Source organism: Hibiscus syriacus, unplaced genomic scaffold (genome assembly GCF_006381635.1).
Source record: "Hibiscus syriacus cultivar Baekdansim isolate YM2019G1 unplaced genomic scaffold, ASM638163v2 tig00008145_pilon, whole genome shotgun sequence".
In the NCBI taxonomy this organism is placed as follows: Eukaryota; Viridiplantae; Streptophyta; class Magnoliopsida; order Malvales; family Malvaceae; genus Hibiscus; species Hibiscus syriacus.
In genome coordinates this window covers 1,008,379-1,026,329 of record NW_024062153.1, presented here as the reverse complement: position 1 = coordinate 1,026,329, position 17,951 = coordinate 1,008,379, and the positions used below count along the sequence as shown (strand labels likewise).

General features: G+C 30.3%; 1 protein-coding gene across 2 annotated transcripts; it reads right to left on the bottom strand.

The window, feature by feature from the left end:
- Positions 1-7,207: 7,207 nt before the first annotated feature.
- Positions 7,208-10,765, bottom strand: LOC120202025. 2 transcript variants are annotated; one of them, XM_039202511.1, is made up of 4 exons: positions 10,379-10,765; positions 9,117-9,461; positions 7,576-8,114; positions 7,208-7,404 (listed from the first exon to the last, which is right to left on the bottom strand). In XM_039202511.1, the coding sequence occupies exons 1-3, from the start codon at positions 10,583-10,585 to the stop codon at positions 7,587-7,589; spliced, it is 1,080 nt and encodes a 359-aa protein (XP_039058442.1). In that variant the 5' UTR covers positions 10,586-10,765; the 3' UTR covers positions 7,208-7,404; positions 7,576-7,586. The 2 variants fall into 2 exon arrangements, with proteins under 2 accessions (XP_039058442.1, XP_039058441.1); XM_039202510.1 differs by having other exon boundaries at positions 7,208-8,114.
- Positions 10,766-17,951: the final 7,186 nt, after the last annotated feature.

Sequence of the window (17,951 nt, the reverse complement as noted above, 5' to 3'; positions counted from 1 at the left end):
TAAAATCATATAAAACACAAAATTGCATGAAATTAAAACTTGTTACCACTTGAATTATGGTTGATTTCTTAGGTCTCCCTTTCTTCAAGTGTCATTCCTTAGTGTGTTTTAGAGCTCCAAAATAACTTGACTTTGCTTGCAATAGCTCCAACACACCTACAAGAGACATTTACTTGATTTTTGGTACCCAAATTGTTTTGGGCCCTTGATTGTTAGTTTAAATGCCTCTAGTTCCATTAGGAACGCATACTTGTCTTACTTTATAAAATTTTCTTTTCTTTATAGGACAAGTATTAGAATTATGACCATGATAATGACAATTTAAACATTTTCCCATTATTGACTTTGATGAATTACTAGAAATAATTTCTTTTTCTTTTATTAAGCTGTCAAGCTTAATTTTCAAATCAAAAAAAAAAATTCTTCAAAATTTTTATTTTTCAATTTTGAAAGCTCCAAATCCTATTTCAAACTTTTATTTTTGCTTTCAAAATCCAAATTAGTTTTCAAAAAAGAGAATCATTTTTTTTAATTTAGAAATTATTTTCTTATATTTGGAATTCATGGTCTCAAAATCCAAAATCAATTCATTAGAAGTATCTTGTAACTCATCAAAAGAATATGAATTTAATTCATTTGAGTTAGAATATACCTTTGAATCTCCTTGGATGGCCAAAAGGCAAAGATTGGCTACTTCATCATCTTCATCATCGGTGATGTCATCATCACTCCATGTAGCCATAAAAGCCTTCTTATTTGGCTTACTTGATTCAGTTTTCTTCAATTAGGGAACATTATACTTAACATGCCATGGTCTTTGGCAATTGTAGCATATGATGGGATCATTCTCCTTCTTCGATTCATGCTTCATCTCTTTATATTTGGATGGCATGAATCATTTGAATATCTTGAAGAGCTTGGCCATCTCTTCATCTTCTTTATCTCTCTTCATCAGAATTGCATTCTTTGAGTGTAAAGGATCTTAAAGCAACACCAACTTGCTTTTTTGTTTTCTTTCTTCTCTTATTTCTTTTATTGTTCTTGCTCATTTTCTTTTACCATCAACTCATGAGTGAGCAATGAACCAATAATCTTATCAAGATTGAGAGACTTTAGGTTTTTTGCTTCGATGATCGTTGTATTCTTCGATTGCCAAGAATTTGAAAGAGAGTAAATCATCTTCATCACAGACTTTTCATTAGGGATGATTTCTCTATATCCCTTGAGCCCATTGAAAATCATGGAAAATCTATTTGTCATAGCTTTGATTTCTTCATCCAGTTTCATCTTGAAATTCTCATAACTATGGTTGATAAGACTGATTTTCATTTCCCTCACTTCATCGATTCCTTCATGAGTGACTTGGAGCTTGTCCCAAATCTTCTTGGCATTAGAACAAGATGAGAATCTTCCATATTCATCTGCCTAATGCATAAATTAGAATGTGCACGGCCTTGGCATTTTTTTTGAACTTCTTCTTTTCTTCTTCACTCCAATCTTCCATCCCATTGGTTGGAGTAAAGTTACCTTTCAATATTGAGTTCCAAGCTCCTAGATCATTGGCTTGAATGAAAATCATATCTTATTCTTCTAATAACCATTATTTGCTTCACTGAAATATGGTGGCTTGTTGACCGGTTGTGAATCTTTAATGCAATAGGAATAAAAGGTTGAAGTCATCGAGGAATCGACCCTTTCAGTGAAGGGATAGATCCTTTTGGTAAAGGGATTGATCCCAAACATATTGGAATCTAAGGAATCGATCATTTGGTTGAAGGGATTGATCCTTTGAGTCAGAAAAGCTTGGAAACTTGACTTTAAAGCGCGAAAATAATCGAATATGTTTTTGAAATGGTTTGGCTAAGTTGGAAAACATTTAAAACACATTTTTCAAGTTAATTCGAACTTTGATTTTTTTATAAACTTTTGATAAATTCGATTAAGTCAAAAATCAATTATGCAATTTATTGTTATATCAAAATCTTATTTCAACAGGTATGAGTCTAATAAAATGAGAATTTGGTCTAATTAATCATAAAAAGGTGATTTAAATTTGAGAATAAATTAGGGAAGACTAAAAAGATAATTAGAATATTGAGGAAAATCATGACCAAATTTCATTGATTTTATCTTCTTCTTCTTCTTCTTTGAAATATTCTGGTGTGATTACAAGATAGTATTTGTCCATAATCTTTCTTAGTCATTGACAGCGTACATACATTGTAGACGCAACTGTACAAACCCATGATTTATAGGAAAAAAACAACATTCCTCTTAACCATTAAAGTCACTTGATGGATTCATTAAATTTATCTTAACTTTATACTGTAGAAGTGAGGATCTAAATAATGATATCATTTCCTCTTCCTCATTCGTCTTTTCGCTCTCCTCTACCTCATTTTTTTTCATCAAAACGTTAAGGCTTTTTCATTCAAAATAACATTTTTTTGGTAATTTTGAATGATTTGAGATAAAATGAGATAAGAATCATCTCAATAACTTTATAGCTTTAAGAAAAGTTCAACATCTTTCTTAAAAGATGGCGTATAGGTAATTCGAAATTTTGTGAGGGTTTAAGTGATAGAAAGTTTCATTCATAATATTTTTATGATTTTAAATTCATATTATTTCATCCTTTGATCTTGTGTTTGATTAGAAATTCATTTTGATGATTTTTTATTAGTAAAAGAGATAGAAAACCTTCAAGTGTAATAGATAAGGAAAAAGTCTATGCACTTTAAAGAAGTTCACCAATCGACGCCAACATTTTAAATGTTGAAAAGTTAGCCCTCATTTTAGGTGTGACAACTGAGATACCTCCGCTCATTCTGCAATATCTCTATAAGGGCATTGAGTACCTCTACCCTGGCTTACAGAATCCACCAAAGGGTCAAATTGTCTCTACTCCAATAATAAGAGTTCATCTGTTGTATCTTGAAGAGTGTCAAGATGACTTTGCCCTAGAGAGGGGAATCAACTCATTACTTCTACTAAGGCGAAGATGTCTTTGTCCGTTCTACATTTTTGGATAGTAGATATTATCCGATCCGAAAATTTGGATATCTAAAAATTTAGATCACCAAAATTGTGATTCGCATCTAATCCAAAAAAATTGGTAATCTAAACTTTCGGATATCTAGATTTTTTTTATCAAATATCCATATATCCAAATCTGAATATAAACTTTAATTTATTGAATAATAAAAATATTTTATAACTTTATACAATATATTTTATACCTATACTATATATTTATCAAAACATACTTGAATAATTATAAAATAAATATTTAATATCTTATTTAAAGGTTTGAAACATAAATAATTTAAAAGTTTAAATGATTTAAAAGTTGAAAAAAAAACAGGTTGATTGGGTAGAGGCATTGGGACTGGGGTGAGGGCTAGGGCTAGAGGTTGGGGGTTAGAATTATTGAGCCTGAATAAAATCATTTAAAGTTCCATTTTTTTTTTGAATTTTCAAATTATCTAAAACTGAAATTTCATCGATTCATTTTTGATCTGATTACCCAGTTTTTTTCTCAAATGACTGGTTTAAATTATCTGAAAATTAAAAAAAACGAATCAAATATCCAAATTTTAGATCATATCAACGAATCAAATCGGTCGGATCAGATTTTTTTTTTGTATACCCTTATTTTGTTGTGTTTTTCTAGAGTGTAGAAATGCCTCTGCTCATTTTGTAGTTTCTCTCGAAGGGCGTCGAGTTACCTCCTCTTTGGTCTGGCCCAGAGCATTGAGATACATTCGCTTCACTCTAATTAAAGAAACTTTCATAATATCTCTTTATTGTCTGGATAAGAGAGAGTTAAAATGTCATCGTTCTAACAATAGGAGTCTCTCATTTGTTGCTCAGAAAAAGTTAAGATGACTCTACCCCTTTTTATATAATTTCTCTAGAGAACATCGAGATCTTTCGATATATATTTAGTATTGACATGCCTCTGTTTCTCATGCAATATTTCTCTGAGGATGTCAAGTTGTTTCCCACTCTAACTACTCTAGCTTAAGAAACCCTTCAAAAAATGTTGAGATGTCTCTACTCTAATGAAATTAATTTTTCATTGATTTGCATCGAGATGCTTTTGTCCTAGCAAGGGGAAGTCTTTCATTGCTTCTGCTCATTCTTTATTGTTTCTATATGAGCGTAGAGATGCCCCCACTAGAGCTGTAAACGAGTCAAGTTGATCTAGTATTACTAAGTTTGACTCAACTTGAAAACGTTAGAATGAAGTTAGACTAGGCTCAAAAGCTTATGAGCCTAAAATATTCGAGCTCGACTCGAAATCGAAATCATGAATTAAAGCTCGAAAAATCTTGAAAAGACTTGAAATAAAAAAATCTTAAATTTAACTCGGGTGAAGCTCAAACTCAAACTTGAACCTTAAATACATGAAAACCTTATACTACAATTTTTTTAAAACACATAAATGTTAATATTATTAAGGCTTAAGTATACAAAAGGTGTCCAACCTATGCCATTTTTTCCAGTTTAGTGCCTAACGTTTATTTATTTCCTAACGTTTGTTTCGTTACAGGTTGGTGTCTAACATTTCATCCTGTTACTTAAATTAGGTCAAGCTTTGACATACCATTAATTTTGGTCGTTAACACATTAAAAATATCAGCTGGCATATTTTTTAATATTAAAAAATGATATTACCCACCAAAAAAACACCAAACCCATTTAACCCCAAAAACACCTACTAATTTCAAAAACCTCCTCCTTCACTACCACCACCATAATGCACAACAACAAACACCAACTATCGCCAACACCACTTCCATATACCTCCAATGACTCCGCAGCAACCACTGCCTCAAAAGATAACACCAAAACCATTCTTTACATAATATTATCCACCGCCATCTTTTCCCTCCTCTTCATTTTCTCCCTCCCTTCCCTTACCTCCTCCCAAGCAAATGGAATCACTTTTTACTGCTGTTTTTTGCCTTGATTTGATCTGAATTGGCATAGTCTTCGTTGATTTACAAAGAATAAAAAGATTGCATAGTGAAGAAAAAGAACATTGCATGGTCGTTATTGTGTTGAGTTAAGATCAAAGGAGTGGAACAAAGGAAGAAGAGGAAGAATAGTTGGTATGGTTTAAAAACAAAATGTCCAAGACTAATTTAAGGTTCTTGAATTCAATTTTTTTTTAAAAAAAAGTGGGGAAGGGAAAGAGAGAGAAAGAAACATTATGCACCATACTGGAACGAAATAATTTCTTCTTTTCAGAAATCATTTTTTAATATTAAAATATATGGCAGGCGGCATTTTTAATGGGTTAACGACCAAACTTAACGTTCCGTCTCTGCTTGACCCATTTTGAGTAATAAAATGAAACGTTAGGCACCAAACTGGAACGAAATAAACGTTAGGCACTAAACTGGAAAAACAGGGCATAGATTGGGCACCTTTTGTATACTTAAGACATTATTATTGATTTATTTTTTAAAAAAATCAATATAATATTTTTTAGTTGCTCGCGAGCTTTCCGATTCAAGTATCAAGTAGTTTATTTCGTCTCATTAAGAACTTGAGTCGAGTCCGATTAAATAAAATATTTTATCAAGTTTTGATCTAGTCGAGTTCGAGTAGCTCACGATATCTCTCGTCTCATTTACAATAATAGCCCCCACTCATTCTTCAGTTTATCTTCAAGGGCGTGGAGTTGTCTTCTCTCTAGCCAAGAGCATTGAGATGTTTCTGCCAGGGTTTTAAAAAACGGTCTGCGACCGCAATTTCGGTCGCGATATAGCAGTTTCGCCGCCGTTCGAGTTACCCGCGACGAATGCAATCACGATAAATTCGTAATAGCCGAAAATGCGACCGCGATTTGAAACCCTGGTCTCTACTATACTCTAATTAAAGAAATTCCCCGCTGTCTTTCTATCATCCAGCCAAAGAAAGTTGTGATTCATTCGTTATAGCTATAGGAATTTATCTATTGCTCCTACAAAGTATCGAGATGTTTCCGCTCTCTATTACCTCTTCAAGAGTGTCTAGACCCTCTGCTACATCTCTAGAATTTAGATGTCTCCTCTCAATTTCTCTCATTGTCTCGTCAAAGCATCGAGAATTCTCTGGTCTGTTGAAACAACTTTGCTCAATATATTTTAACAGTAAAAGTCCTCTTACGTAATTCTCAGTGAAAGTCACTTTATGACATTCCTTTGATCAATGGAGGACAAGCGTTATACCTCCTTCGGACCTACTCCACAAGTCTTACCTCTGTTACTATTCTTTCGAAGTTCATCAAAGCCTCTAGAATTTTATATACTCTGACCAACTACGATCCCTTGACATGATTATTGATAGGTCCACATGATGTATTGACAATCATATCTATTTGTCCTGTCAACCTATAAATAGTTTTCATCACCTTAAGTGTAACATCAACATTAAAGATTTCTATATAAACCATCATGCAAGATTGTGATAGGTATAGATTCTCTCTCTATATATAAGGATCCCATTGTCCACCCATCATTTTTTTTCTCATCCATTTTCATTTTTTCCTCCATAAAATCATTGGTTGTGTCGCTACGATTTTCATCCAAAATAAAAGGATAAATCGTTAAAATCTGTCACAATCTCATATATTTTTTTTCTCAACAGACACTTTAAGGAAAAAAATAGTTTAGATATTTATTTTATAAATAAGTCAAAAATATTTTAATAAGGATTATGAAACTCGTCTTAGTGATAATTGTGAGTCTGCAAATGCTTTGGGTGGGAGCATGTGCTTTTTCCGAAGTTTTCAATGAGAGAAGACATCAGCTTATCTGGAAGCATCAACATTCAGACCGCTTTTCATACTGTTACAGAACTTAAATCATTTTTATATTGACATTAGAGGTTGTTAGGCAGTGGATTTGTCAGTGGATTCACCTAACGCATGTTAAAATTTTCAATGCAGAAATCATTCTTACCTACTCTTTAAGTAAATTATCAGAAAACAATGTCGGATCTTATTTCGATTCTTTTATGCGATCTGCTGCTTTTTCCAACTCCCAATACAAAATTACACACACAGTTAAATGGCCAGTAACAAAGTATACACAACACACACATGCATGTTCCTTTATAGACTTTAAGCATACAAAACAGTTTGCAAAGATCTGAAGATCAGCAAAGCTGCTATGAATTGCTGAAATATACTCTCTTTTTTTATCTTTTTCAAGGTGATACAAAATGATCCCATAATCAGTTAAAGCAAAATGAAAGCCTACTATAGTTCTAAACACTGGGACCCAAAAATATATATAATGTGATTCTATATACACATGCTTATAGACGAGTGCCAGGCCTACTCCAGTCAAAAGTTAAAATAGCATCGAAATCAAATGCCTTTATATTGAAAGCAATTAGCAACCAAGTAGTGTTTAGTCTTTATCATCGATGCAAAGGTGTTTAGTCTTTATAATGTGATTCTATATACATATGGAGGTCTCTCACGGAAGCTGCTCTCAACCTGGCGTTGGTACAGCCTACTATCCTACCTCCCCCTTACCTCATTACATATGTGAATAAGGGTCATCTAATTTTTTAGTGTTTAGTCTTTATCATCGATGCAAAGGCGATTGCCAATCTAAGTTCTCGTCCGGGAAATCTCTCTGAACTTCTTTGGGAGGGATGAAGCAATCGATGGAGAGTCCGGGTACATTGAATGCAACGTCATCGATGGTCCATATCTCTTCCATGCGAGTGACTGAGAGGCCTGCCTTTAAATTATCGCCAAATCTCGTGATGATAACATTAGACTGACCAGAATGTGCAACCACGACACCTTCCACTAACCTATAGTCTTCAATTTTGGTAGCCATTGTTGTTTCCCAATATGTAGGGTGTGTTCCAGGTGATTGAATCCTGGTCAGGTAAGAGTCTTCTAGAAACACCAGGAGCCCACTTCTTTGGCTGAAGTAGCCGAATATGACGTGCTTGATCATCTCAGCAGTGTTATCACTTCGATCAGCCAAGTCCACTTGATCAGCAGATAGTTTCAACACGAAGCAATCGGTTCCGGAGATCCGTTTCTCTCCCATGTACTGAGCTGAGGAAAATACAGATGATATTGCCATGGGATCCAGTCCCTACAAGAATTATTTGATACTTTTTATCATAAAATGCAAACATCAACAAATGAAAATTTTAGGTAGTGGTTATTGATGGTCAAAACTGAAAACTACTTTTTTCTACTTCCAAAGCAAAATGTGTTATGATTTTCATAGTCCGGAATATCATATATTTGGGGATCATACCCCCACATCAGAATGTGTGTCGAACACGAACACTTAAAGGAAACTGAAAAGTCCGGATAACATAGGTTCAAAAGTTTCACTCCACAATTAGTCAAGTTAAAAGGAAATTTGGCAACCTACCATAGAAATGTTCTCACACCTAGTACTATCTTCAATCATGTATAATGATGTAGAATAATACAATTAAGTTCTCCACTCTAAAAAATGAGACAATTTAAATCCTAGAATGTGTCAGGGAAACCACATCCAATATTTTGGGTTGCTGGATCTGGTTTAGGGTAAGATCAATTACAGAATAAAGAGGTTTAGACTGGCTTTTTTATGTTGTAAGAAGGGGGGGGGGAGTTTACACAAGCTAACATCCTAGTGAACAGGAACACAAACATCTTATATATGCATATGAGAGAATGATTCCAACACTCATATTTTGCACGGAAATCTATGATATTGGACTTTCAGCTCAGTGCAAACATTTTAAGTCATCCAAGTATCATCAAAAAATTGATCTTATACACATTAATCCTCAAAAGAAAAAAAATAAACGATTCCAAATGGTTCCTTTTTTGAAGCTGATCGGACGATTACATGTAAAGCAGTTGTCATGCTGGACCTAAAAAATACAAGTCAAGATCTCATAGATTTAATTCAGAAATTATTAAAAAGTAAAGAAAAGCGCCCCAATAATTGTTTATACCAACAAATGGGACCACAGTAATAGTTTTAAGCTAACAAAAGGGACCACTAATTGCTATAGCAATGGGAAACCAATGAGAAAATGAACATGAAATTATAACAATGATTCCCATATAACTAAATCAAACAAAGATCACTTGCCTGAAGAGCTCGGCGTAGGGGACGAACACCGCCTTTGGCTGCATGTGCTCCTAGCCATGGTGTGCGGCGCCAAGCCATATTGCCATCGCTACCCGCTATAACCTTGTGACCTCCCACAACCAATTCAATTAGCCATTTATTAGGTACCATTTGCCACATAACAAAACAGCCTTTTTGGGCAACTCCGGCAGCTCCAGCCACCGAACCTACTGTGGCACCTAGCTCATCTACCATCGCCATTGTTACTTTTCCAGTCACAAAAATGTTCTTCACCATCCCTTCCAATTTCCGGCATCCAGTTGCTGCTGTAAAATGTTGTATAATGTATTGAGCTGAGGATGATACCTGTTATGCACAAGAGTTTTGATTCTTAATTGAATAATGACTGCTTTGAGTTGAATCCAAAAATTCCTTCAACAATTCCAATTTCAAGTTATTGAAAAACATGAAGCATTTGCTGTATGGAGTATAGGATTGAATTAAAACCAACCAAAAAGGGAAACAGATCAAAGTTAGGCATGGTCAGCACACTATTGTTTTTCATTTTCATTTGCCCTACAAATTTGGATTCTTATTTTTCACCATATCTTCAACAAAATATACTTGAAATCTAACAATGACAGCTCAAGGGGTCCACCCATAAAAAGAAAGCACTTAATTAGAGCAAGTAAAAGGCCTTTGGATGCTGTTTAACACTGATTCTAAGGAAAAGGATCAAGATCCAAGCAATTGATAAGTAAATTCCATCTTGAAAGTGTTCATTTTGAGGAAAATAAAATCTAAAAAAAATAAGGGGAGGATGACTTTTTAATTAATTAAATCTCACCTAGCTTTTTACACAAACTCAACTTGATAAATAAAAAAGGACCCACAAAAAAAATTATTTTTTTATTTTGGATGCTTTCATGGTGATAAGCCGGTGGGGACTTGAGGCCGTATAAGTGGAGAGGCACTATTAACTATAGAAGCCAGCCCAACCAATAACACTTTATTACCAAGCCATTTGTTACTTTCAACAGATTCCAAATTAAAAAAAAAAATGAACATAATCTCTGGTTACAAAGAATAAGGGAAAGTCCCAGAAAAACAAGCTCCAATAAGACTAAAAAACCTTAAAACATGAATCTAATATCAAGTGATCCGCATACCAATAAACCTCATGCACAAGAAATATTTAGGAAACAAAACGAAGGAGATATCGATCAGCATTTCATGAAATTGAAAAAATTGTTAAAATAAAAGAGAAAAAGATATTGGTTTACCTCATTGATGGGTGGTTTAGAAAGGGCGGACACTGGGAAAAGAGGACAACCCAAAACGCTTAAGAGGATTTTAAGATCAGACTTCCTGTTGAAGACGAGAGAGAGATGGGTTTTGAGCCAGGTTTTCCATGACAAGCCTCTCTTCGAATTGTTTGCAGAGTCTTCTTCGTTTATGGGTTCTTCTGATAACGGTGCCAAACGACTCATCTGCCTGCGTTTTGGTCTCTGTTTCCAGACAAAGAAAGAGAGAAGAAGAAGAAAAGAAGGAAGTGAAGTAATGATATTAAAGAAGGCAGGCAGAGAGAAGAAAACCGGTACTTAAAGGACGTTGCTTTTGGTTTATCATATTCCTGCACACGCAGTTTCAGTGCGTGCAGTTCAGCTTTCCTTTTCCTTTCTTTCTTTCTTTCTTTCTTTCTATATATATATATATATTACTTTTTTCCCCTTTTTTATGGATTCAGTTGAATTTTTGTCTTATAATATATAAATAATTTTATAGTAAATTACTTTTTTTAGTATCCAACTATCACTTTTATTTTGTTTTGATCACCTAATTATTTTTGTTTTCAAAATATACTAATGTTACGTTTTGGTTTTATTTTAGTCACTCATTATTAAAAAGATTAACGGTGATGATGATATGTTACCATAAGATGATATCATGTCATCATTGTTTTTTTTAAATGTCACGTCAATAATTCTATTAATTTTTTAACAATGAGTAATCAAAATAAAAATAAAATGTAAAATTAAGTATGATTTTAAAAAAATAATCGTTGAGTAATCAAAAGAAACAAAAGTGAACGTTGAGGTACTAAATGTATAGTTTACGTATATTTTTATTATTTGTTTCCTTTTCTGGATTTGATTCTCAATTGAGGGATAATTGGATAAAGGAAACTAAAATATGTGGTTTGCTAATTTATCATTTGATATATTTTATAGCTTTAAAAAATGGTTTAGCTCACCTATTTATAGTTTTCTTCTGCCTGTGCGTTTCATTATGTTTATCTTTATTATTTAATATTCATTTTTAAATCATACAAAGATAATTTAAACTATCAATAGAAAATTATCAAAAAATAAATAAAAAATCACTTTTAAAAATACTTTCAATCAAACTTAATGGTTTCAAATATGAAGATCCTTACCTTAATATTTCAAATTTTGAATAGGCTAAATGGCTTACTATTAATAGTTCAAAATTTAGTTGGTACAAAATTCGAATTTAGACATAAGAGTTTTCAACATCAAAGTTTAACCTTTAAATTATACTAGTATTTCAGTTTGATGTTTAATTAAATAAATTTTAATATTGTCTTAAATTTTAAATCTATTATATAATTTTTAAAAGTTTAGTATCTAAAAATATGTTTTTGACATAGTATCGAGTAGTACCGATTTTCTAGATATATTTTACTTTCTATATTTATTCTAATTTTCACATTATGTATTTTTAGAAGTTTTACTATTCTAATAATCTAGATATATTTTTTATATTTTATAATATTTTATTTTAAAAAAATGAAATAATTGATGTTAATATTGACAAAAGATAAAATGATTTAAGGGAAAACTACACATTTAGTATTTTAATTATCATTTTGTTCTATTTTGGTCACTCAAGTATTATTATTTTTTCCAAAAATCATATATAATATCACGTTTTAGTTTCATTTTGGCCACCCATCGTTAAAATGTATAGAAGTGCTAATGTGTATTTTTTTTATAAAAAAAAAAAGCAATGATGACATGATATTATCTTATGGTGACACATCAACATACCTTTAATTTTTTTAACAATAGGTGACCAAAATAAAACAAACACGTCAACATAAACATCACGTTTTAATTTTTTAACAATAAGGATGAGTGCATAATGGCTTTGGATTTTGGATTTAAGTGATTAGCACAACTTTTAGAAGGTTGTGACAGGCAGCACTTGAAGTTGCATAGGTAAATTAGTTGTGCTATCAAATGTTTTATGTTCCTTGTAAACTACTCTTGATTAGATATAGAGGTGGAGCCTTAAGTTAATGACGTGGTTCCAAGTCTTTCTTAATTATTTTGTAAACTTTGTTGATGAATTTTCTTTAATACCATTTGTTGATGTAAGTGGAATCTTCCACGATTATTGGTTCAAACTATTCATCTAAAATATTCGATCACAACTTTCTATAATTATTTTCTTATCATATTTTATTTAGATTGAGATGTGATTATAGGGGTTTACTTGTTGTAGTCGTATTTTTTTTTTAATTTTATTTGAACAAATTCATTATTTAACAATATGTGGATAATTTTACAAGATATTTTTAAGATTTTAATAAAAAGTTATTAATAAACAAGTTAATCAAATTATTACCAAATTGATTTCAAATCGATTTAATAAATGGTAATGGAGGGAAGGATCACCATGCGCAGTCTGCTGCAATGAAATATCACCCTGCAATGCATAAGGAATTTTATTTTTATTTTTATTTTTATTAATGTAGGGTAAGTATAAGGCAATATATGTTTATATATAACTCTTCATCATTTTCATCATTTGACATTAAACGTTCACATACCTGATATTCCTAGTGCTCGAATCCAGGACCTTAAGAAACATCAACAATTCATTTACTACCAAAATCATTTGATTCGTACTACTTATATAATTTAAACCAACAACGAGCACCCTAAAAACCAGAGTCTTTATGAAGAGTGATGGAACTTAATGATAGAGATTGGAGGGTCAACTTAAAACTTTAAAAGATTTAGAAGTTTAAATTAAAATTTTCAAAAATTTTAAAGGTTTAGTTTATATTTTTCTAAATATATTAGGGCTTAACTAAAATTTTTGAAAATTTGAGAGGCTGAATAAGAATTTTCTTTAAATAATGAGACGATATTTAATTAAAAAACATTTAAAGTTTAATTTGAAATTTTAAAAATTTAAGAACTACCAAATTAATTTTTTTTTAAATTTAAAAAATTGAAACTATGATTTTTAAAATTTTGGGAGGCATAGCTCCCACTAGCTTTGCTTATGTTCCACCTATGTTTTGAAGTACGATAAGTACCTCATTATCCTCCTTAGTGTCAGTTTGACACAACTTTATAAAAGTGAATTTAAAATTACTGAAGAAATCAAATTTTAAAATTATTGTATAAAAGTGTAATTTAAATTTTAATTGTTTGAGATTATTATTAAAAAGTACATTTAAAAGGATAAAATATTCATTATAGACATTATGTTATAAATTAAAAATATAATATTTAAATTATATTTACACTTATTAATACTATAATGTATAAAAATATAAAAAATATACTAAGATTACTCATTAATAATTTTTCTATATATAAAGTATTTTATTAAGAAACGATATATTATCAATGCTTTTTAACACGTGGACATAAAATTATTTTGAAATAATAATTTAAATACTTATTTTGTCAAAAAGAATATTACAAAAAATATTAGTAATTAAAATAAATTTTTAAGGATGTTAATATTAAATTATTAAAATTAAATGTATATATGTAATTAAGTGAAATACATGCATTATTAAGAGTAAAATTATAATTTGTTTTCAAATGTAAAGTTGAAGCTGAAAAAACTAGAAATCTTAGTTTTTGCGGTTGGTTTAATATCATTGTTTCCACTATATTTTTTTATCCGTTTAACATTGATTTTACGATTAAAATATACTTTTTATAAAATAAACTTTTAGATAGTCATGCCAGACTGGACCGTAATCATAATTTAATTATATTTTAAATTTAATTAAAACAATGCAATATAATATTGATTTAGATAAAAAAAAGTGAGGTAATGTATTTTCCTCACCAACAAGACAAGTTGTAAGCGGTAATTATAAGATGGTAACCTCGTAGCAGATTTTGCTTCATTTTCCTATTTAGTACCTCTACAATTTCCACGAAAAACACATACATGAAGTAAAATTAATCATAATTTCTATTTTAAAAAATGTTTCAGTGCACGATATGATAATTTCGAAAAGACGTTCGGACAACGTAACGAATTCTTTTAAATTGTATGCATATCTACAAAATAATAACATTATAGTATTGTCAAAATTTGTTAGTGATTCGTGCAATTTTTCAAAGTTACCATATCGCCCAACCGTCTTTCGTTGTGTACTATAACATTCGCACTATATAAAAAATATTTTATTCAGGCACCTTATATAAAATAATTTTTTACCACATTATGTAATCAATTTTAGCCGCCACAGATTCATAAATAATAAACTTGTTCAGTTTTTTTATTTAAATGTGTAGTGTATTAAAAATAAATACTAGTATTTTAATTTTATTTAAAATTAAACCTCCTCTCTTATAAAACATAAATTGAAAAAATAAATGTATTTGGGTAAAAGAAAACGTGAAAATTAGGGGGATTGGCGCGTGGAGGGGAGACAGTAGAATGTGGTAACAAAGGGTTGGAAAAGAAGGAGCTTTTAAGGGAGGCAAGGCTGCTGGTGACGTGTCCACGTCTCTTCTCATCAGCACTTATGGCTTTGCTTCTGGTAGTTTGGTTGCATTTGCATTCCTACACTCCTCTTTTTTTTCTTTTTTCTTTTTTTTTTTTTGCTTCATTGCTTTCCATTTTAGTTATCAATTTCTGGCACAAGCCACTTATTAATTCACATACCAATTTTCCTAACAACTTATTTCTCCCCCTTTTAAATTTATTAATATTTTAAAAAATATGTTTAATATATAAGAAAATTCTAAAACGCTCGACGAGCACCGATGGACATCACTAACAACAATGAACATAATTAATTTAATAACATTTAAAATTATAAAAGAGATAAACGTATAATTATAAATTAATTAAATTTAAAGATAAATTATTTAAAATAAAGGATAAATTATATCAGTGACCAACTAACTATTGCCCATTTTCATCTTGATCACCATTTTTGAAATTTTATCAATTAGATCACTCAACTATTTAAATGCATTTGGTTAAATTATTTGATATAATTAAACATTTAGTCAATGTTACTTATGTATTCTATCAATTGGGTCTTAATTTTAATAAATTAAAATAAACTTAACCCTCAACTCAAATCAAATGGTGCCATGTGCACTAGTGCCAAGTGTAATAACATGCGTGTCACCATCTGATTGAACGATTAATTCATTTTAATTTAATACATTTCTCACCAATCATAGGGTGACATGTGTCACCCTTTAGAGGAAAGAAAATTTTGAGCGCTTAAATGATGTTAGGGGGAATCAAACCTAGGGTTCTTGGTTAAAGAAGCAAAGCTCAACCATTTAAACCAAAGTAGTTATTTAATTCAAAATTGACTACATATATTATATATGTTGTATATTAGGGTAAAGTTAAATTCTTAATATTTTATATATCTTAATTTAAATTCACATATTAAATTAATTTTACATCTTAACATTAAAAAATATTTTTTATCTTAACTTATTAAATATATTTTATTCTTATTTTAATTTTAAAAATATATTTTAATTTACCTTAAATTAAAAAAATATAATTTATTCTTATCTTAATTTATATATATATATATTATTTTGATAATATTTTAAATTTAAAAAAAATATGATAGATTTTTTTGTAGTTAAGATATAAAATTAATTTAATATGTGAATTTAATTTAAGATATATAAAATATTAAGAATTTAAGTGTACATTAATATATCATAAATAACATATGTAGTTAAATTTGAACTAATTAACTACTTTGACTTAATGGTTGAGCTTGCTTCTTCAACTCAGGAATCCCATGTTTGATTTTCTTCAGACGGTGACACGTATCACCCTCTGATTGATGAGAAAAATATATTAAATTAAAATAAATTTAATCATCCAATCGGATGGTGACACATGTTATTATAATTAATAGTGATCAAATGTGTAATTATACCAAATATTTTAATTGTCACATCATCTTCTCCGTTAAATATTAACGAAAAATAACTTAATTGAATGTATTTAAATAATTGAGTGACATAATTGATAAAATTTTAAAAATGGTGATCAAAATGAAAAGAGACAATAATTAAGTGAACACATATATAATTTATCCTTTATTTTAAATAATTTAACTTTAAATTATAATTATATTTCGAGTCCTATATAAATTTAAACTTTTATAAATTAAATTAATGAAGCTCATAGTTAATGATGCCCTTCTATTCTCGTAGAAGGTAACAACCTTATTAATAGATATAAAAATAATCCAGCATATACCATCCATGATTAAGATTTTGAAATGTTTCTTTTTAAATTGAGTATTTTTATTTAAAAAATTACTTTTTATATTTGATTTTATTATTAAATGTAATTATAAATAAATAAAATATTCTTTTTATCTTTTTTTTTTCTTTACAGTTTTATTAATTTGACTTTTAATCTTTAAAAACAAATAAAAAAACATCATCAATTTAACAATGGGTAAACTACATTTCATTTGTGTTTTATCACTTTGATTAAAAAAATATAATATATGGTTTTATTTGTTTTATTTTAATTAAGATATAGTCACTGAAATATTAATTATCGTGAATTGAATGACGTGATTCGTTATTAAAAAATTAATTTTTATTTAAACCCTTTAATTTTAAATAAATTATTAATAAGAGGTCTTTTTCTAAACTCAAAATAATTTAAGAATAAAATTTCAATTTATCCTCTCTCTCTCTTTCATCTTTCCCAAACTTATCTTCTCCGCCGCTTCCGAAGTAATATGGTTGAGTTTGGTGGCCATTCAAGCCTTTTTCATAACTCGATAAATTTCAATGGCACTGAAATCATAATCCTTGAAAAATCATCTCTCTTTACATCATTCAACTGATCAGCATCATCAACAACATGAGATTCATATCTTTTAACACATTTAGAACGTAACCAACGACAACACTGTCAAGGGTATCTATGAGACAATTCATCAGCAAACTTCACATAACATTCTGAACAACACAGTTTTGGGCAAGCGCCGTTTTTAAACATTCCAAATTCTTCACCAACGAAACAGGAAAGATCACTTGCTTCCAAAGAAATCCAAGACCCAGATTTTTGTATTAGATCTAATGGTGAACAATAAGCTACTCCCATAAGAATCCCAAACAATCCCCCAGTAATTCCTATCACCCTCTTTCCCCCTTTCTGTTTTCTTTCTTTCGAAACAGAGTTAAAAATATATGAAAACCCACAATAAATACGGTGGTTCTAACCGACTTTTCTGGTTTGAGTGTTTTGATGATCTAGACTTTTATGTACACATTAAAATCAGTAAAACAAACACAACAAATCAAGAATTCAACAACAATACAAACCCTCATTCAAAAATCACACTTTGAATGGCCATTGAAATTTACCGATAAAGTACACCATTCAGAATCCCAAACAACCCCCTGCAGTGGTCTAGAGATGAAGCAGGGGAAGCGGAGAAGATGATAAGTTTGGGAAAGAAAACATATGGAAAAAGAAGAAGATAAATTGATATTTTATCCCTAAATTATCTTGCGTGTAGATGCTCGATTTGTCCGATTTATCCGGGATGTTATTTAAGTT